Raw genomic sequence first — 20,358 nt, 5'->3', positions numbered from 1 at the left:
CCCAGAGGGGAACCTACCCAGAGCACCGAGCAATACTCGTCGGATCAACGTGGTGGCTGTTACTTGTCTGCAAGTTGTATCCCGTCCGTGGCTCTTTGCGCGGTTGATGAATTTCTTGTCTTCTCCAACGGACACTGCCTAGGAATGATACTTACCCCACAGATCAAGCATGTTGGGAATCATGCGATTGAGGATTCACAGTGCTCATGGATCCACCGACGCTTGTCCATGACCGGCCGTAGTCTCCGACATTGGCCGCTCGTACGAGTCCATTGCTGTGCAAACAGGCGATCTCAGGTCAACCGAGAATTTGGTCTTTGGATCTACAGGCACTCCCATGCTAAGAACTTGGTACTCCCCAGAGATTCTCCATGGGGGTGGGACCTTGAGCTCAAAACTCGCGAAACTGAAGGAATAGCAATCATGAACAACGATCGTAGTCGGTGGCGGGCTTACTACCCTCCTTCGAGTCTGTCTCGATGCCCATCATTACCAAGTGAGATTGGAGATAGCACTCCTCCATACTTCCGCGTCATTCCTATTCGCTTCATGTGCATCGCGTACACGAGGTATACCGACGTTGTCATCCCACTTTTCAGCCTCACTAATGTGCTTGAGGGAGTACTTCCGCAAGACTTGTATCGCGTAGCTCTTCTATCCACTGTTGTACGGCAAGATTACCTAAACAAGCTACATTAGATTCCTAGCTTTCGAATTTCGCATCAATAGCAGGCCTCCATATCGCGACGTTTCAGGCTAGAGAGTGCTGCGCGGCTCTGCTCGGACCCCGGCCTCCTCCTACCCCAGAGACCCGCCAATCAAGACCCATCAACATGACAAGCACCCTTGAAAGCTTGTCGCGGGGCCCCATGGGCTCAAGTGGGTTGATGATAGCAGAGTGTACCCACACCGAGGTCGAATCTAGAGTGTATAAAGTATATAAGCTCTCCAAGCTCACCATGTCTGCTTGGCTTTTGGCATCGGCTTTTGCTTATTCGTTCTTCGCACTCCGTGGCGTCCAATCAGCTTACACGCTAACTCGAAATGGCGGGCTTTGCCGAACCCAAGCGAGATGGTACCCCTGCGGTCGACGATGGAGTCCTGGAGAAGAGCCTCAGTCGTCAGGCCGAGATCTTCGAGGACAAGGAGCTCATGACCGATGCTCAGGCAGCTGAAAGCCGCGAACATGATATGGGAATGTGGGAAGCCATGAGGGACCATCCTATGGCTTGCTTTTGGGCTTTCATCTTTTGCTTTACTATCGTAAGTCTTTGACCCCTGCTAGCATTTCCAATAAGATGTCGCTGACACTGAACAGGTCATGGAGTCTTTCGATATGTTCTTGAACGGCAACTTTGTTGCTCTTGCCGCGTTCAAAGAACGATATGGTGTTCAGGTCGCTGGCGAAGTTGGCAAGACAATCCCTACCAAGTGGCAGAGTTCACTATTCCAAGCTGGCCAATGCGGTGCCTTCATTGGAGTCTTCCTCGCTGGTCCTATAACCAACCGTCTTGGTTACCGCTGGACTACTTTGCTGGCACTTATGCTGATGAATGCGACCATCTTCATTTCCTTCTTCGTAAGTATGATAATCCGTGATCTCATTTCTGGGACTAACAGTACCCAGGCCGATTCGCTCGCAGTGCTCGTCATTGGGCAAGCTTTCGAAGGTATCCCATGGGGCATGTTCATCGCGAACTCGCCGGCCTACGCCAGTGAGGTCGTTCCTCTGGTTCTTCGTGGTGCCTGCACGGCTACACTTCAGATGTCTTGGTCTATTGGAAGCATCATTGTCGCTGCTGCGACCTACAGCTACAACAAGCGAAACGACGAGTGGGCGTGGAGAGGTCCTCTGGCCCTACAGTGGGTATTTCCTGTAAGTACCTTCTTCTTCCGCTCCCTTACGATAGCTGACATCCCTAGACCCCTCTTATGGTTCTCATCTTCTTCGCACCCGAATCGCCATGGTGGCTAGTGCGCAGAGGGCGCAAGGAACAGGCGCTGAAGTCCATCAAGCGCCTTGGTCGTAGAAACGGAACTCAAGCGGCCGCCGAAGACACGCTTGCTATGATGGAGCGCACAGTGCAGATCGAAGCTCACAAGGGCGGCGAGCCTTCTCTCCTTGATCTCGTCAAGGGAGTCGACCTCCGCCGGACACTCATTACCTGCTTGATCTACGCGTCTCAGAACTTCGCTGGCAACCTGATCGCCAACCAAGCAACGTTCTTTTTCGAGCGTAAGTCAAGAATCGCCGCAATTCCTAAAGATGCAACGCTGACTGTTCGCAGAGGCTGGGATGTCCTCTGACTTCTCTTTCAAGCTGAACTTGATCAACTCGTGCCTGCAGCTGGTAGCCAACATCTGCGCGTGGCCTCTCAGCAACTTTTTCGGCCGCCGCACAATTTATCTCGGTGGAACCGCCATCAACATCTGCCTGCTCTTCGTTCTTGGAATCTGCGCTTCCATCCCCCAGAGCAGCGCGACCAACTACGCCCAAGCTTGTTTGGGCATCGTCATTTCGTTCGTCTTCGCAGGAGCCATGGGTCCGATCTCATACTCCATCATCGCCGAAACATCATCCGTCCGTCTCCGCGCGCTAAGCACTGGTGTTGGCCGAGCCGCATACTATGTCGCCGAGATTCCCATGATCTACCTAGCCTCGCAGATGCTCAATCCCACGGGCTGGAACATGGCTGGTAAGTGTGGATACGTGTGGGGCGGTACAGCTTGCGTCTGCTTCATCAGCGCATACTTCGGCCTCCCTGAGCTCAAGGGCCGCTCATACCGTGAGCTTGACATTCTCTTCAACCGGAAGATCTCCGCGCGCAAGTTTAAGTCCACCGTCATCGACGTCAGGGACAACGAGTAGATCATCAGAGTACGACGTGTTTTTGGGTTGCATCCCATTCAAGGGAAAAATTGAACGTCCCCGAGCCTACATTGACGCTACGCCTCCATGTTTGCTCATCGGTAGTCTAATGTTGGCTCCAAGCCTGTTCAGTTTTGATTTGTATGAGTTGGTTGTGTCCTATTCTGTTTTGTGGAGAAGATCGTGTCGGAGTGGAAGGGTCAGCACAGATGCGTAGACGCGCTTTTCTTCCAGCTAGCGCGTTAAGGGTCAGTGCTTGCACTAGTGTAGGGAAGCTACTCCTGAGGCAACGCGACGGCATCTTCTAATCACATTCATTCCATTTTGGACACACGTGTATCCTTTGTTTACTGATCGCGGTCGTGGTGCTGTATATCCAGAAGACCAATTGTCGACATACCACCAAACGTTTCGCGCAAAGTAGACGCGGATAAAATAGCTCGGCTGCATTACCCCGAGCCTCCTGACGCCGCCACCCACGAGTTCCTCTTCATCAGCATGTACATACCACCTGACAACAAAAGCTTGGGTATCTGATGTTCGACTTCTCATTAATAGACGCCTCTGATTGATGCATCGTCGCGGAGCCCAAAGATGCGGTGTCGACCGGTCCATGCCGGGAATGAGAATTGAACGAACTTGTTCGGGATCAACCGCCGTTCCCAAGTTCTTCAACCCAGGTCATGATCACGCAAAACTTCCTTTTCTCTCCCGGTTTCCTGTCCAACCTCTTGACCGAGCGGAAAGAATGCAAGATGTCCGTGATGCTAACCTATCTGCGCAATGCACCCGCCGCCGATGCGAAGTCGACAACGTTTACCCGGGCCTCGGCGCACCCTAGCCCAGCGTCCGAGCATGGGCATCTCAATTCCACCATTGAGACGACCTTGACATCCCCGCAATCCACAATGCATTCCATCATAGCGCGGCATTAGTGTCTTGTACGCAATTCGGGGTAGACTGGGGCTTGGTACCTGCGTAGTGCTCTTATACCCTCAGCATGTCCGATACAACGGCGACAGCGCTCATTGGCCTCGACATCTTCGTCCTGCATCCATCATGAAGACTCTCGTAGGGCTCTCGTGGCTCTCAGCTTTGTCTTCGCTGGCAACTCTACCCAATGGATCTGGTGTTAACGCTCAAAATAACACACCTAGTGCATGGCCACTACACGACAATGGTCTCAACGACGTCGTACAATGGGACCATTACTCCTTCAAGGTCAATGGAAAGCGTCTGTTCGTCTTTAGCGGAGAGATTCACTACTGGCGCATTCCAGTCTACGAGGTCTGGGAAGATCTATTGGAGAAGATCAAGGCGGCGGGTAAATTCATCAACTCGCCACGTACTATGAGCCGATGCTGACAACAAACAGGATTCACGGCTTTTGCATTCTACGGCAACTGGGCCTACCACAGTGCCAACAACCAGACGTTGGACTTCGAGAGCGGCGCTCACGACTTCACGAAGCTCTTTGAGATCGCGGAACGTGTTGGCTTGTATGTCATTACGAGGCCAGGTCCATATGTCAACGCTGAAGCCAATGCCGGAGGCTTTCCACTTTGGCTCACGACAGGAGCCTATGGCAAGCTAAGAGACGACGACCCAAGATATCTCCAGGCTTTGGACCCCTACTTCGCCAAGTTCTCCGAACTCACCTCCAAGCATCTCGTGACCAAGGGTGGCAACGCACTGGTCTACCAGATCGAAAATGAGTACGGCGAGCAATGGAACGACCGTGATGAGAAGATCCCCAACGATGCTGCCGGAAGATACATGCAGGCACTAGAAGACTCTGCACGAGCCAACGGCATTGATGTTCCTCTCATCCACAACGACCCGAACATGAACACCAAGAGCTGGAGTAAAGACTATGCGCCTGGTGCTGTCGGCAACGTCGATGTTGCTGGCTTGGACAGTTACCCATCGTGCTGGTCATGCAACCTGGACGAGTGCACTGGTACCAACGGAGAATACGTGGCCTACCAGGTCATCGACTACTACGACCATTTCGTGGAGGTATCTCCTACTCAGCCAAGCTTCTTCCCAGAGTTCCAGGGTGGCTCTTACAACCCATGGGGTGGACCCGAAGGAGGCTGCCCTGCTGACATCGGAGCCGACTTCGCGAACCTATTTTACCGAAACCTCATCTCTCAGCGTGTGACCGCCGTGTCGCTGTACATGATGTTTGGAGGAACCAACTGGGGTGCTCTAGCTGCTCCAGTCACAGCTACATCATACGACTACAGCAGTCCCATCAGCGAGAACCGTGAGATCGGCGCCAAATTTTACGAGACCAAGAACTTGGCCATGTTCACCCGCGTCGCTGATGATCTCACCGTCACCAACCGTCTCGGCAACTCAAGCTCATACTCCACAAACCCGGCGGTTGAGGCTAGCGAGCTCCGCAATCCTCTTACCAACGCCGCCTTCTACGTTACGATTCACTCCACGTCTTCGTCTGCTACCAAGGAGTCGTTCAAGCTACATGTCAGCACTTCCGTCGGAAACTTGACTATTCCTCAGCATGCCGGCTCCATTGTTCTCGACGGTCATCAGTCTAAGATCCTTGTTACCGATTTTGCCATGGGCAACAACACCCTCACCTACTCGACTGCTGAGGTTCTCACATACGCTATGGTCGATCACAAGCCAATTGTGGTACTGTCTACCGGTGTCGGAGAGTCTGTTGAGTTCCACATTAAGGGTGCTGCGAAGGGCTCTCTGGTCAGCAGCGGAACCAGCTCGAACGCGACTTTCCATGCCGAAGCACACGGTCTAACAACCAACATTCAGAAGGTTTCCGGCATGAACGTTTATCAGTTTGACAACGGTGTAAAGGTTGTTGTCGCTGACAAGCCTACTGCATACCTCTTCTGGGCCCCCAATCTCTCGAAGGATCCCTTCGCGCCAGTCGACCAATCCGTGCTCGTCCAGGGCCCGTACCTCGTCCGCAGTGTAGCTCTCGATGCTGATTGTCTCGCTCTCAAGGGTGACATCATGAACAGCACCGACATCGAAGTCTTTGCCACTGGCAGTGCGAAGACACTCTCCTGGAACGGAAAGGAGCTAGCAACCTCACGCACATCGTACGGTAGCTTGAAGGCGCACGTCGCTGTGTTCAACGGTACCATCAGCCTTCCCTCCTTGGACAACTGGAAGATGAACGAAGGACTCCCAGAGAAGATGCCCGAGTACGATGACAGCGGTGCTGCGTGGGTTGTCGCTGACCACACCACCACCCCCAACCCTACCAAGCCCGACACCCTGCCTGTTCTCTACGTTGACGAGTACGGTTTCCACAACAGCTTCCACCTCTTCCGCGGTTACTTCGATGGCTCAGCCACCGGTGTGGAACTTTCCGTTCAGGGTGGTCTTGCCTTTGGATGGAGCGCATGGTTGAACGGTGAGTTGGTCGGATCATGGTTGGGCAACACTACCCTAGGCGTTGGCAACATGACACTATCTTTCGCCAACGCAACTCTGCACGCGAACAGCACGAACGTCTTGCTCGTCGCACAGGACAACACCGGTCACGATCTACGCGGTGGTGCGACCGACCCCCGCGGTATCCTCCGTGCCACTCTCGAAGGCGCAGAGTTTACATCCTGGAAGATCGCCGGTGAAGCCGGCGGCGAAGATGCGCTACTCGACCCTGTACGCGGCCCTCTTGCTGAAGGTGGTCTTACAGCCGAGCGTCTCGGATGGCATCTCCCCGGCTTCGACGACTCTGAGTGGGCATCCGGCGCACCATCCACTGGTTTCGAAGGCGCAGACATCAAGTTCTACCGCACAACCATCCCTCTCGATGTACCTGCTGAAGTCGATGCTTCTTTCGCTTTCGTCCTCAATGCCGTCGGCTCGAAGACTATTCGTGCCCAGCTCTTCGTCAATGGTTACCAATACGCGCGCTTCAACCCGTACGTCGGCAATGAGATCAAGTTCCCTGTTCCACCGGGTATCCTCAACTACTCAGGAGACAACGTGATTGGTTTGAGTGTGTGGGCACAGTCAGAGGAGGGTGCACAGGTTGATGTGCAGCTTGTGCAGGAGTATGCTATTGAGAGTAGTTGGAGCTCGAACTTTAACTCTGAGTACTTGAGGCCGGGGTGGACGGAGGAGAGACTGGCTTATGCTTAAGCGTATATCATAGGGACGCGAATTATCGTTGAGCCAATCCAAATATGAATTCTAGTAGTTTCGCGTGCCGTGTCAATCCTTTGTATCGATCTGTGTTGAATAGATAGCCTGTAGTGTGCAATACAATGTGATGATTCGATATTCATGATTAGACTGCCATGTTTACTTCAATGTTGTTAATAGTACAACAAGCTACATCAGTAACAATGGCTACTTGCACATTCACTCTCTCGCGAAGATGGACGACATTGCTCTAACTGCATCTTAGCTTCCACCTGGCTTCAACTCGAGACCGCGCAAACAAATATTCGTAATCGCGTCACATGCTTTACTTAGCATCTTCCACTCCCTTCTTCTTCATATTCCATGCTCCTATACCCTACTCTTCGTCGTTCTCGTGATGAGTGCCCCACCAACCGTAAACTCCGTAGTCTTGAACTTGCGCGCGGCAACCTTCCTCTCAAACAGCTCATCTAGCTCGCCAAAAGTCCTTCCCTTTGGTTCGGGAAGCCGCCACCAACTCCACAAGATACCAATCACACTTGTGCCTGCCCAGAAGAAGCCTGCTTTAGCTCCCCAACCCCACGCCGTGGGATTGAGCATGCGTGGCGTGATGATGTTTGTGACGATGCCTGAGATATTGTAGCAATTGCGCGCCAGCACAATTGTCTTACTTCTCAGACGCGTGGAAGGGATTTCCGAGACGAGGGCATAGCAGATGGGTCCAAGCGTTGCGTCGTACGCTAGTGTGAAGGCGAGGAGTAGCGCTGCGATAGACCAGTTGAGTGCCGTAGGATGTGGATTCCCGACTTGAGAGGATGTGCCTACTACCGCTGAGCGGACGGTGACGAAGTGGTGGCGGTGTGGTATGCAAGCTAGTATCCCGATGAGCAGTACGAACATGAAAGTCATGACTTGTCCGGAGAGGTAAAGTGTGCGCCTCCCAAAGTGTGCCATGAGAGCCCAAGATATGAAGACGCCGATTAGACCGAGTGCGAACTGGCCTAGAGAGAGGGTGAAAGCGTGAGAAGAACCGAGACCTGCTTGTTCGTCTGAATGAAATTAGTCTACGCCAAGTCCGTTATATCGCGCGACGTTGGCTGACTTACAGAAGTAGGTGGAGAAACCCATGAAGGTGCTGCCACACAGCGTCTGGATAATCCAAACCATGCACGTGATCTCGGTCCTGCGCCGGTCCACTCCCTTGAAGCAGTCTTTGTAACTCGTGCCACTCTGCATTTGTTGTTCTCTCTCGTTGGTTTGTATCATGGCCTCCATTGAGCCGTTCAGAACTCTCTCGAACTCATCATCTGACATGGTTGCTGGTTGTGTGCGCAGCCGACGCAACGTCTTCATCGCTTCCACAAAGCGATCTTGTCGTATGAGCCACCAAGGCGATTCAGGCGCGAAGTAAACGGCGAAGAAGATTGGCACTGGAAAGATCCACTGTAGCGCGAAGGGTATGCGGTAGGACCATGTGGTCGTGTTGTTAATCATCCCGCGCATCACGATAGACGCTACTAGTTGGCCGAGGACCCAACACGCGTTGACATAACTTGACGTTGTTAGCTTCGTTTGACCAAACCGAGTGCGAAGTCAGAGGAAAGAGAGACATCGATACATACGTAGTCAAATACGCTCGTAAGGCCACTGGGCATACATCCGCAGCATACACCGTGCATATGCACTGGAACATGCCCCAAGGCATACCTAGTAGACACTGTCCTATCAACAGAACCGTCTTACCTGTGGCGAAGAAAGGTACGAGTATGAACACACTCATTGCCACCAACCCTACCATGAGTGTGTATCGGTACCCGATGCGCTCAGCGAGTGTTCCTGTTGCAAATAGCCCTACGATTTGTCCTGCCAGGCCGCCGTTCACAAGTGCGCTTTGCCAGTCGGCGCTAATTTCGTACAAGCCATTTGATTGTAATGTGCCGAATTGTTTCCGGAACGGTTGCATTGCGAACAAATTGGGTACGAGAATAGTAGAAAACCCTTCCATGATGAGTGTCATCGATAGTAACACGGACCATGTTATTGCTTTGGGGTATAGGCGCATGCCTTCGCGAAGCGACATTGATCGTTCCGCTTCGTTGTTGCTTTCGGCAATAGTAGTCGTTCTCTCTAGTATCGCATCCGTCGATTCGAGCTTTGATATCGTCGGTAGGGAGGTGAGGGTGTCGTCTGAGCTGTCGAAACTTAGTGTGTCTGATTGGCCTTGCTCCACAAGTTGCTGATCAAAGTCGACGACACCATGTCGTTTCCGCTCCATGGCTGACACCATGATGCTATGGTATGAATCGTCTTGTGTAGAAGTTTGAGCGACAGCAATACTTGTAGGAAGTCGGGATAGGAGAAGGAAGTGTACGCCAGTCACGGATGGGGGTGATGACTGTCACACTTGACATATAGAGCACGCGCGGGGATGCGGAGTCAAGAAGACCGCGGGGTCACGAGGGAATGGGACGCAGGTTGATTAGGACCGGACGGGATGACATGCCCATGACCTCAAATGAGCGAGCCATGTTCAGCAGAACCCGAGATTGAGTGCACTAAGAAGACACTTGGGGTAGGCAGCGGCGAAAGGTAGCACATAAGGGCGAGCGAGCGGAAGGCGAGTCCTCGGACTAAGACGTTAGCCAGCTGGAGTAGAAGGCCGATCAAAACTTGAAGGCATCGTGACTCGAAGACAACTTGGCGGCTCTAGGCAGAACAGGTTATCGGTGGTTGAAGTGACTCCTACGCCGGTCTACTGTGAAGCAGATACAAGCTTTGTGGTCGGCCGTCGCGGGCCGGACGGGAGCACGCGACCGGCGTACCACTGGGGTAAAGTATGGAGAGTGGTACGGTCCACATTATGATCCGCTCTCATGTCGCTCAACCCATAAACTAATAAGCGCCGAGCGGGAGCACTGAAGAGATCTGGGGCGCTTCACGTCATGATCTGGCTAATGCGCTCGGTGATACTTCTAAGGTTAGCAATTTCTAGATCCCGTTAGCATAGCTCTCGAAACAATGCGTGATGTTACATCAGGAAACGGCCCGGGTAGTATCCTGCGCTGGAACATTACAATCAATACACCCGTGGAAGGCTAAGAATAGGCTGCAGGTGAACGTGACTCGGTCATATTGGTATCGTGCATCTATCTCTTCAACGAAGATTCAAGCTTTGGTATACTCACTGCTTCGCGGCAGCAGCGGCTTCTTTCTCCTTCTTCTTGCGCTCGACCTCAGCCATCTTGGCCGCCTTCTTCATGGCGTTCTTGGTCATCGGCTTTCCGTCGGCGTCCAATGAAGGACCCCCGCTCTCGGTGTCTTGTGCCGGTTGCTCGAGTTTGGGCTTGGTAGGGTTCGGATTACCCTTCCACTCTAGCTTCCGCGGGCGGAGGAACTCGTCGAGAATCTCGTCGGTGACCTTTGCTCTTGCTTCTTGGAATTTCTTGACGTACACAGTCATGGTGTCTACGCATTCCTTCTTCATCTCGCCAGTCAATAGCTCGCCTTTGCGGTAGTCCTCAGCTAGCTTCGTGAGCTTCTCGTCATCGTCTTCGAAGTATCCAATGTATTGGTACGGTACGTCGATATCGGGGTTTCCACCCCTCTCGCGATGGAGCTCTAGTGTTTCTTGGCCACCAGAGAAAGCCTTGGTGTTGATCTTGGTCTTAATTTGCTTTGGTGTATCGCTCATAAAGATGGCAGAGTTGGCATCGGACGCGCTCATCTTGCCACCGGCACCTTGCAATGCAGTGAGAAACTTGGAATGTATGAGGGCTGGTTTGGGCGAGGGGAGGTCCATTCTGTGGCAGTTCTCACGAACCAGGCGGAAGTACGGATCTTGATCAATAGCGCAGGGAATCAGACAGGGTATGGAAGCAAGCTTCTTCGAGCGCTTGTAGGTCGTGTGATCTTCACCCCAGATAAAGGGGTATGATGAGGCAAAAGCGGCAACGCATTGCTTAGCTGCGAATGCATTGCTGCCAATGTTTGTTGAGCCATCGAAACCAAAAGCGCCGCGCACTTGGTTGTTGGTGACTAGCTTCTCGAACTCAGTGGTGTTGAGACTGAAGTGTCTGTTGAAGCCGGATGTGAAGAATTCAGAGTCGATATACATGAAGGTCTTCTTGACATCGAAGCCGACGGAGATGACATCCTTGGCGTTCTGCCGCGAGAATTCGTAGACTTCCTCCTGCTTGAGCTTCTCCTTGAACAGGAACTTTTCGTCATCTGTCAACATGATGACCAGCGGAACGTCGAAGACATCCTGCAACCACTTTGTGAACTCGAAGGGTATAGTGTGACCAATGTGCATGGCATCACTGCTGGGTCCGCGGCCGGTGTACAATAGGAAGTCGTCGCCGCGCTCGTATGTGTCCAGGATGAGCTCAAGATCGCGGTGGGAGAAGAAAAGGCCACGCCGTAACCAGCGGTGCGGCTTATGGCCTGTGACGCGCTCGAATCGCTCCAACAGCGGTTGGTCTATGAGTTTTGTGGCCCACTTTTGCGAGATGGCGACATAGTCGAATTGCTTGACATTTCCCTCTTCGTCTACGCCGGCCTGTACATCCCAGGGGTTGATCTCCTGCTCGGTCGCTTTTGAGACGGATTGCGTCGCTGTGTCGGAGAGTGAGAGGGCGGCGACGGCGGGTGGCTCGGGCTCGGTCATGGTGCTGGCTGTGTTGGAGGATGGCTTGTGTGTCGGGCCGTGAATGAAGGAGTGACTCCAGCCTGGGGGATTACGTGGCGCGATTCTTTGGTGTTGGAGCTGAGTCACTAGATATTCGGCGATGGGAGACCCCACCTCAATTTGGCGTTCCTGTGGCTAGACCTGCCCCGCACACTCCGCCACACTCTGCGCCACGCCCCAGCCACAGCGGCGTTACGGGAGGGAAAGCCGATGCAGGTCAGCAAATCTCGTCATGGCGCCAGGATGGCGAGAGCTCCAGACGTTTCTATCCCTGGTCCTCACACCACCCAGCCCGACACGACGCCCTACCCCTCTCCAGCGCGACTTAACAGCCTGTCCAATTGTCACAGCTGGATGCGCTTGACCATGCGACTTCATCACCGGCGATAGACGACCGCGCGTTCCAGGCTGCCTTGAGCTCCTACCTATACCATTTTATATCTCCCGACCTTTACCGCCCACCCACGCCTACAGACTCCGATTCGATCACGACGACGTCACCATGGTCAAGTTCTACTCCTCCAATGAGACGTACTCGTATCCGTTCCCCGCTGTCTCGCTCGCCTACTTCCTCCGCTACCCGAACCCTTACTCCACTCACGTGCTCTCCACCGACACCATCGCCCGTAACTACGACCCGGAGACCCAACGCCTGACGACTATCCGCCTCCACCTAAAGCGCTCCAAAGTCCCTTCGGCCGTTCTGAAGCTCGTACCGCGGTCCCTTCTTGGCACCTCAGCTAGCGGAGAATCGCAGACTTACATTCTCGAGAAGTCGGTCGTAGACATCAAAGAGGGATGGATGGACACGGAGTCACGGAATCTGGAATGGACAGGTGTGCTGTCTGTCGTAGAGAGGCAGAAGTTCATACGTCCTTCGCCATTGGTGCCTGAAGACGTGAAGGTGCGGCAAGCCATGGACGGTGCCACGCAACGCCAGGGCTTCATCAACTTTGGCGCCAAGGGTGCAGGTGCCAGAGTCGAGGATGCTGGTGAGACTACCGACGTCGTAAGCTCTGTCACACTACACAGTCACATCGGGGAGACATGGAAGAAGAAGCGCGCGGCTGCGAGGGAGGACGCTGCGGATGAGGAACAACCACAAAAGATGGGCTTCCTGCGGAGTTGGGGCACCGCGGCTCTCCAGCGAAACATCGAGAAAATTGGTCTCTCCCGTGCGCAGCGAAGTCAGCCGAATGCGCGTGAAGGCATGAAAGTCGTTCTGGAGCGTATGCGGGAAGGCGGCCTCGTCGGGGTACTGGAGGGCATGCGACAAGACCGCGAGGCCATTCTCGCCGGCCGTCCAATGTCCACCCCAAGAATGATCACCAAGGACGAGTGATCTCATTGCCACTCAGATGATAGAGCGGTCTCTAGTCACTCGCTCGATTGACGAGTCCCATGTTTCCGATATGAACATTCAGCGACGGCGTAACGGTCTCTCTCCCTACTTTTTCTCATTTCGTCATTACCTCGCTCTCTTGGTGCATGGGCCAGGTTTTGTGTTACTATCACGTTTTCATGTTGCATCGTGTCTTGGTCTGGAACGATGGTAACGATTGTAAAGCAATAAGCAGGTCTTGTATCATGCCGCGAGTCTTTGCAAAAAATCGACCAAAAAGTCTGAAAATGTCATTGCAGCGCTGCGTCTTGTTCTCACTTGACAAGTGAAATTCGGTGCCGGTCGTTCCTTCCGCTCTCTCAATGGGTCGCTTCGATCACGATCATGATCATCGCTTCTGGGCAGTGGGAAGCTACCACATCACCTCGTACGATAACCTATTCCTCAGCATCGATCTCATGCTCAAAGCTTCATTGCATCATGCGTCCACTCGCGCACTACGACATTCCAACCTCACCGATCATTCCATGAATCGCGCCGACTACCTACTACCGCCACTACCCGGCTGTGATGACCTAAAACAGCCAACAACAAACAACTCAACGCAGAGTAACGAGATCTCAACAGACGAAAAGCCACCTTCGCCGTACGACCTCTACAGTGAAGGTGAGCCGTCCACCCACAGTTACCTTCAACCCCCACTAAAGAAAACAAAAGCAGTCTACAAAGGCTACGACGCCTACCACTCCCAAATTCGCAAACTCGACTGGCTAAAAGCCCACCGCGCCCTCACCACCTCCCCCGAAGTAACCCCCCACACAACCTGGCTGATCGAAACCCTCCAAGCCATCATCACCCGCTGGGAAGCCGTCCTCCCCTACATCGCCTCACCTTACCCTATCACCCCTAACAACCCTTCCGCTTTCACCTAGGACGCGATCCCGGAACCACCTCCCGGCCGAGAACACCTCCTCGCACTGCGCGACTGCCTCGAGGAGAAAGGCAGAGCGATCATCGGCCAGCCGTTTGTGGACAATGCGGATGTGCTGGCTGAGATGGATTTACCGGGCTTTGGCACGAGGAGGGTGCTCAAGGTCTTTCGGTTGCAGGAGGCGAAGCAGTTGGCGTTGCATACTTGTCTTGTGAGAAATTTGGTGCTGGGGCTGGAGAAGTTGGAGGAGGCTTGTAGGGCGCATGGGGTTAGGTTTGTGGGGGGTGGGCATGTGGAAGCTGAGAGTGTAAAGAGGGAGATCGATGGGGATATTGTTTTGGGTATTGCGGTGAAGGAGATTAGGGGTATTGATGGGCCGTTCGATGTGGGAAGCTCATTTTGATGATAGGCAGGTTAGTTATCATCAATTAGCGGTGGTTACCTAGCCCTGGAGGTACGTACGGCATCCGCCACGTGATGCTATGATTCGCGAGACTCTTGGCATGTAGATCACCGTGCAGCGCAGTCGATTTTGGTGACGCAAAGAGTCTCACGGGATACAGTACCACCTTCCAAGGTTGTGCACCGCTCAAACAGATTTGACAGCTGGGAGCGGATTGTCGAATGGCTGCATTGCACTTGCCGCCCGTGAAGGTGGGCAAGCGAGCGAGGCGGAGTTTCGCATCCGTGTCTAGGTGCACTGCCTCGACTTGACCCTCAATCCCATCCTCGCCATTATTCACTCTCACTCTTCCAATCTACCGCACCATGTGGCTGCTCGACACTACATCTCTCAAGTTGCGTCACTTCATCACCAACATTCCCGACTACGTAATTCTTTCCCATACGTGGGGTAAGGATGAAGTCGGCTTTGACGATATCGCTCAACCTCACGCGAAAGACATGGCCGGCTTTTCAAAAATATCGCAATGCTGCGCCCAGGCCGTGCAGGCTGGGTTCGAATGGGCCTGGGTTGACACATGCTGTATTGACAAGAGAAGTAGTGCTGAGCTGTCAGAAGCCATAAATTCAATGTACAGGTGGTATTGGAACGCCGCGATCTGCTACGCATTCATCTCAGACGTTTCCCGCGACCGCGAAAACAGATATCTCCAACTGTCACGGTGGTTCACAAGAGGTTGGACGCTACAAGAGCTCCTTGCGCCCGATACAATAGAGTTCTACGACTCGGACTGGATATTTTTGGGCACAAAGACGAGCCTTGTAGAACTAATCTTCGCCGCAACAAAGATCAACAAGCAATGCCTACTTGATCGAACCGCGATTAAAAACGCTAGCATAGCGGCGAAGTTCAGTTGGGCTTCCAGTAGAGTGACAACGCGCGAGGAGGATAAGGCATACTGCTTACTCGGCCTCGTACAGGTGAACATGCCAATGTTGTATGGAGAGGGCCGGGATGCCTTCTACCGGTTGCAGCTCGAAATCATCAAACAGAATAACGACCATACGATCTTCGCGTGGGCTCCCAGCCATCAACCATATGGCTTCATGGGTCTCTTCGCATCTTCGCCCGCACAATTCGCGAATTCGGCTGGATTTCGGCCCAATGCCTCGCGGAAACGACAGCCTACAACTTACGAAATGACCAATCATGGACTCAGCATCACCATTCCATGTCTAATTCGCCGGACTGGGATCATTGCACTCTTGGACTGTTCCGACTCGACCGGACTGCATTCTGGAATCGATTTAGCACCCACCGGTACTTCGACATACAAGAGACTGAATACGCCTTTAACAAAAGTGGATCCTATCGAGGCTAAAAAAGCCACCACGAAGACTATTTACATTGAGACAGGTAGTCGAAGCCTTGAAGAGCCTTCGGGAATCTTAAGTGCGATGACAGTGCACAATATGTCGGTATCAAGTCGGATATCCCGCATCACTATCGGAGATTTTATGGAAATCTATCCCGAGCGACTGGACGCATTCTCTTACATGCAGGATTCTAACATGCGACAGGATGATTCCACATCAAATCTAGAAGACCAGATTGTCCATGATGGCGAGTTCATCAGTTTTGTATTCATACTGCACGATCTTGTTGGCTACTTGTTCTTTTTAGGTATGTATGGAGGTCGTCCGTGGATTCATGTATCGCCTTATGTCCCTGCCCGGTGGGCGGAAGAAGTGAACGAGAAACGCAAATTGTTCGAAGCTGGAACAGGGGATCAACCCATTCCTGGGCAACAGAATCACTTCACAGACTATCTCAGTTTGCCTATCGAAGGATATCGTAGGTTGGAGGCGCTAGCAAGGAAGACACGCTCCGAAGGAAGTGTACAATGGAATGTGAATATATCGGTCAAGGACGCGAGGAGGCAGGAGCTTTAATCAACCATGCGTGGCTCTTGAAGCGCATATAGTAGCGATCAGAAGGATGTTGCTGGACGCCGGGTCAGGTATTTTGCTTTCTTTTCCAACGTGTTGTAGCATTTTCCTCGGCTCACCTCATACGATAAAAAAGACTCAAAGGGTTTACAGACTACATTAAGATGAGAACAGGCGGAGTAGATAACCTAACATCAATGTAGGCTTTAAGGTGTTGGGTCTTTTCCTAGGTTAAAGTGGGCTCAACGATCTCACGAGCCTTCTCCAATGTGGGCATGAAAAACCCCTTCAACACTCTACCTGCGCCAGCGACACCACCCCCAAAAGCCCCTTCTTCTCGGCCTCCCGGGCACATCTTCAACACAAGCCGCCCTCCTCAGCTCCTCTTCTCTCCTATGCCGCTCCACCATCTCCACGCTAGCTGGCGGCGCCGCTAGCCGTCGCTGCTCGTCGCTTATAGCCCTATTGACACTGATGCACCTCCTCGAGATGGTTGTAGCAAGATCTAAGAAGCCATACTCTTCAGCTAGATGCCGCACATCCTGTGCTAAATCCATGATGCTGAAGAAATCCGAGGCTGGGTCGACTTGTCCGGTGCGGGTGACGGACTGAAGATCAGGGGTGAAGTCGTGGGCGAGAATGGCTTCGGCTTGGAGAGTGATGAATTCCCGCATCGAGAGTCGAGGAGCGGATAGCGCTAGCGGTATGACGTCGCTTGAAGGAGCGGTCGCAGGCTCGTCCGGTGGGAGCATCTGCCCATCGACCGTTCCATCTTGCCGTGGATATTCCGCCATCGTGCCCCAAACTCTCATCTGATGCCTCCTTCTCTCAAACAATCCCCTCTCGCTCTTTCTCGCATTTCTCTCCTCACAGTCCCTTCCAACCATGTCCGCAAACCCAGCAAGCGAATTAGATATCTTGTCAACAGCGTCGCGTCCCTGTGGATATCTATCCCGCATTTTCTGCAGCACTGCCAACGCCTCTTCAACGAGACCAGGCATCTCCTTCAGTTCTTCCGATATCTCTTCGGGATGCATAGGGAAGAAGTCTTGGCGGCATAGCGGGCAGGTGCTTGCGTTGTCGAACCAGGTTTCGATGCAGGATGCGCCGAAGATGTGGTCGCATGATGGCATTTTTAGTGCGTGGTGGCTTTTTGTAGCAGCAGTGTCGGCACACAGCTCGGCACAGATTGGGCAGATATGGGGTGAGGCGTCTTTGGAGGAGGAAGTTGTATGCGGAGAGGTATACAGGGCTGTGTTGCTGAAGGTTTCGCGGGTGTTGTAGAGTGGTGCCATTTCGGAATGTGGATTTGAATGTTGTTCGCGAAGATTTGTGGGAATGTCTCTTGAGGCGGTTTTGGAAGTGGGAGTTGATGCAAATTTGGAATGTGCAAGATGCGCTTCTATTCCAAAATGAAGTCTTTGCATTGATACCATGGTTCTTTGCATAGGGGCTATGCGTCTGACTCATGGTTGGCGATATCCAGGTTTGGCACTGACGAACCAAAGTTGAGGGAGTTCAAATCACAACTTTGGAATCGGCACACAACGCAAAAGCAAACCAGGTCTACAGCCTACATCAATACAAGAATATGAAAAGTAGGTAACCTGACGTTGGTGTAGGCTCTAGGCCTTCTTGAAGATATCACGGAACGTTTTAATGATAGGTATGATGAGACCCAGATGTACCGCAACACGAATGATCAAAGCACTGTTCTAGATACCAAATAACGTTCCATGAATTTTGAGAGAGCAAAGAACCGCGATAGCTTCGCCACGATAGTATAGAGGCACCAGCTGAATCATACGGCCGAGACATTGAACGCCGCTGAGACGTTGATGTACTCGCCTTCGAAAGCCATGGCATCGTCGCCATCAAGCATTTCTCGGGAGTCTCTGTCGACGTCGGCGTCATCATCCGCATCGATATCCTCCCGCGATACTCCAGTCAGTTCTGGCGCCCACCTAGCCTTCACATTGAGAGTGTGTGGATAGTCCACCCGCATTTCGACCATGACACGCAGCGTGATCTCGTAAAAGTCATCACCTTTTGAGCCAACCCGACACTCTTCGCCGACGCTCTGCTTGAGTGCACTCAAATCGTAGTGGATTGTCCCCAGCACTTTTGCGCCCTTGTTTTCTTTGTCATCGGAGCGATACCACGATTTCTTTGGTCCTTGGGGCGTGTACCAAATTTGCTCCTCAGCTATCCACCGCTTTGAGAGATGGAATGAATGAGTAGACGTGAAGAAGTATTGGCGGCCCGGTGGAAACACATCTCCTTTCTGCGCGAAGTATTCGAGACAGTTGAATATGTAGAGTTTGCCATCGTTACCCGGTTCGCTACGGGCTTTACGTAAATGCCGAAGCTGGGGGTGTTCTTTGAAGAAACGGGTGCTTCGACTGTTCCATTCTTTGGGAAGGTGTCGTTCGATAGCGAAGCTGGCGCGCAGGAATCGATTTGGGGGGAACATCTTTACTTTGAGGGCTTTGAGCCCTGCACCACCGGTGACTGCGTAGGTTCTTGTAAAATTTAGTCTACTTGCTTCGAAGTGTACTCAGGGCTGGTTTGCTTACGAGTATTCCTTTTCGTCGGTATGCTCTGGGACATGTTCCCAGGTGGCCATATATCGCTTTCCTTTGGCTCGAAACGACTTGCTGTCGGAAAATTGTCCGACCCAGACGACAGAATCGATGCGCTCTCCCTTGGCTACAACGAGGGAATGTTGTTCGTCAATGATCTTGATCAGACCGTCATGAGCAGGTTTGTACACTCGAATCCATTCATCTCTTTGCTATATCAGTACTTTGGCGGGTCTAGCAAAGACCATATACATACGATGTGAGTTTGAGGGTATGAGGAAAAAGCCCTCTTGCCGGATCCGATTTGAGACCCTGGATGTTGAATCCGGTTGGCGGCTTAGTCGTTGGATCACTAGATGAGCGTTTGATGTCAGACTCGTACTTTTGCACCACTCCCGCAACAATACCAGGCACTGTTATGTCCGCATATTGTTCACCAAGATATGATTCTGATGCCAGCTTCTTTGTGACAATGTCTCGGAGAACCCGGTTTAGCGAATCGCCTCCATGAGAGTCACCTAGATCGGCTTAGTGATCATGGGGCTATGACTGAGATGAGTGCTAAGCTTACTGCTCATCGGACAAATTTGCTCCCAGCGTACTGGATCATTGCGTGTCTTCTTGAGTGTGATCATCTCGATAGTACCACCTCCAGCATCGATGACGGAAACACAGGATCCAATCTACAGCGAGATTAGCTTAGCGCGGTGATAAGAAGGTATTCTGACGTACTCCGACCTCAGTGCCCTTTAAGGAAAGACAATAAGAAGCGGCTGCCTCAGGCTCTGATACTGTTGTGATGCTGGGTGGTACTTGTAGGTCCCACACCTCCACTATCGCTTTGACAATGGCCGTATAATATCGATGACAGGATGTTACGCCCCAGTCACTAGGGACGGAGATAACAAATTCGGGGCGCGCAATCCCCATATCGAAGGATTCCTCCTTTGCGAACCTGAACCACTCTGTGAAGTAGTCACTCATGACATCATCTCGTTCGCGGATGTACCCATCTCTTATAAGGCCATCGAGTTGTTTTTCGAGGTCGTTGCGAACCTCTAAAGTCGCGTCGGTGTCGTCCAGCATCAGTTTGGAGAGACGCACAAGGCGATCACCATTTTGATGGATCTCCCCATGAAACGTGCTCAGTAGTCGGGACACGCTCCAGCCCCAGGATCGGTCGTCGTCCTGGACATAGTATATATGCGTCGGTACAAAATCGTTGTGCTTGTCGTTGGGACAAATGTCTTCGTCATATCCGTGGAGATAATCGATATGGTCTTTGCTGATCAAATTGACGTCTTGCCTGGCAGGGACATGGATGCGGCCCATCTTTCCGTATGTGGTCCCCCAATCAATGATCAGGAAGAGACGATCGAGATCGGAGATATCCGAAGTGTTGGGGGCCATTATCTCGCCAATTTCCGAGAAAACGACAGGTAGAAACAGGAA

General features: G+C 52.5%; 7 protein-coding genes across 7 annotated transcripts; 4 read left to right on the top strand and 3 right to left on the bottom strand.

The window, feature by feature from the left end:
* Nucleotides 1-1,044: 1,044 nt before the first annotated feature.
* Nucleotides 1,045-2,869, top strand: J4E78_009312 (uncharacterized protein; the record flags this gene model as incomplete). Its single annotated transcript, XM_049369905.1, has 5 exons — nt 1,045-1,263; nt 1,319-1,579; nt 1,628-1,876; nt 1,924-2,236; nt 2,289-2,869. 5 exons carry the CDS (start codon nt 1,045-1,047, stop codon nt 2,867-2,869), a joined length of 1,623 nt encoding a protein of 540 aa, XP_049218535.1.
* A 1,059-nt stretch (nt 2,870-3,928) lies between these two features.
* J4E78_009311 (uncharacterized protein) lies at nt 3,929-7,009 on the top strand (the record flags this gene model as incomplete). Its single annotated transcript, XM_049369904.1, has 2 exons — nt 3,929-4,193; nt 4,245-7,009. 2 exons carry the CDS (start codon nt 3,929-3,931, stop codon nt 7,007-7,009), a joined length of 3,030 nt encoding a protein of 1,009 aa, XP_049218534.1.
* A 372-nt stretch (nt 7,010-7,381) lies between these two features.
* Nucleotides 7,382-9,299, bottom strand: J4E78_009310 (uncharacterized protein; the record flags this gene model as incomplete). Its single annotated transcript, XM_049369903.1, has 4 exons — nt 7,382-8,061; nt 8,119-8,564; nt 8,635-8,659; nt 8,756-9,299. 4 exons carry the CDS (start codon nt 9,297-9,299, stop codon nt 7,382-7,384), a joined length of 1,695 nt encoding a protein of 564 aa, XP_049218533.1.
* Nucleotides 9,300-10,193: 894 nt separating this feature from the next.
* On the bottom strand, nt 10,194-11,678 carry J4E78_009309 (uncharacterized protein; the record flags this gene model as incomplete). The annotated part of the gene is made up of 1 exon (XM_049369902.1): nt 10,194-11,678. One exon carries the CDS (start codon nt 11,676-11,678, stop codon nt 10,194-10,196), a length of 1,485 nt encoding a protein of 494 aa, XP_049218532.1.
* Nucleotides 11,679-12,201: 523 nt separating this feature from the next.
* Nucleotides 12,202-13,041, top strand: J4E78_009308 (uncharacterized protein; the record flags this gene model as incomplete). Its single annotated transcript, XM_049369901.1, has 1 exon — nt 12,202-13,041. One exon carries the CDS (start codon nt 12,202-12,204, stop codon nt 13,039-13,041), a length of 840 nt encoding a protein of 279 aa, XP_049218531.1.
* Nucleotides 13,042-13,403: 362 nt separating this feature from the next.
* On the top strand, nt 13,404-13,973 carry J4E78_009307 (uncharacterized protein; the record flags this gene model as incomplete). The annotated part of the gene is made up of 1 exon (XM_049369900.1): nt 13,404-13,973. One exon carries the CDS (start codon nt 13,404-13,406, stop codon nt 13,971-13,973), a length of 570 nt encoding a protein of 189 aa, XP_049218530.1.
* A 3,976-nt stretch (nt 13,974-17,949) lies between these two features.
* Nucleotides 17,950-20,316, bottom strand: J4E78_009306 (uncharacterized protein; the record flags this gene model as incomplete). Its single annotated transcript, XM_049369899.1, has 6 exons — nt 17,950-18,039; nt 18,132-18,846; nt 18,901-19,113; nt 19,163-19,424; nt 19,478-19,589; nt 19,639-20,316. 6 exons carry the CDS (start codon nt 20,314-20,316, stop codon nt 17,950-17,952), a joined length of 2,070 nt encoding a protein of 689 aa, XP_049218529.1.
* Nucleotides 20,317-20,358: the final 42 nt, after the last annotated feature.

This window comes from Alternaria triticimaculans, assembly GCF_023758025.1.
Source record: "Alternaria triticimaculans strain BMP 0046 chromosome Unknown scaffold_19, whole genome shotgun sequence".
NCBI lineage: Eukaryota > Fungi > Ascomycota > Dothideomycetes > Pleosporales > Pleosporaceae > Alternaria > Alternaria triticimaculans.
This window is presented reverse-complemented; position numbering and strand designations above follow the sequence as displayed.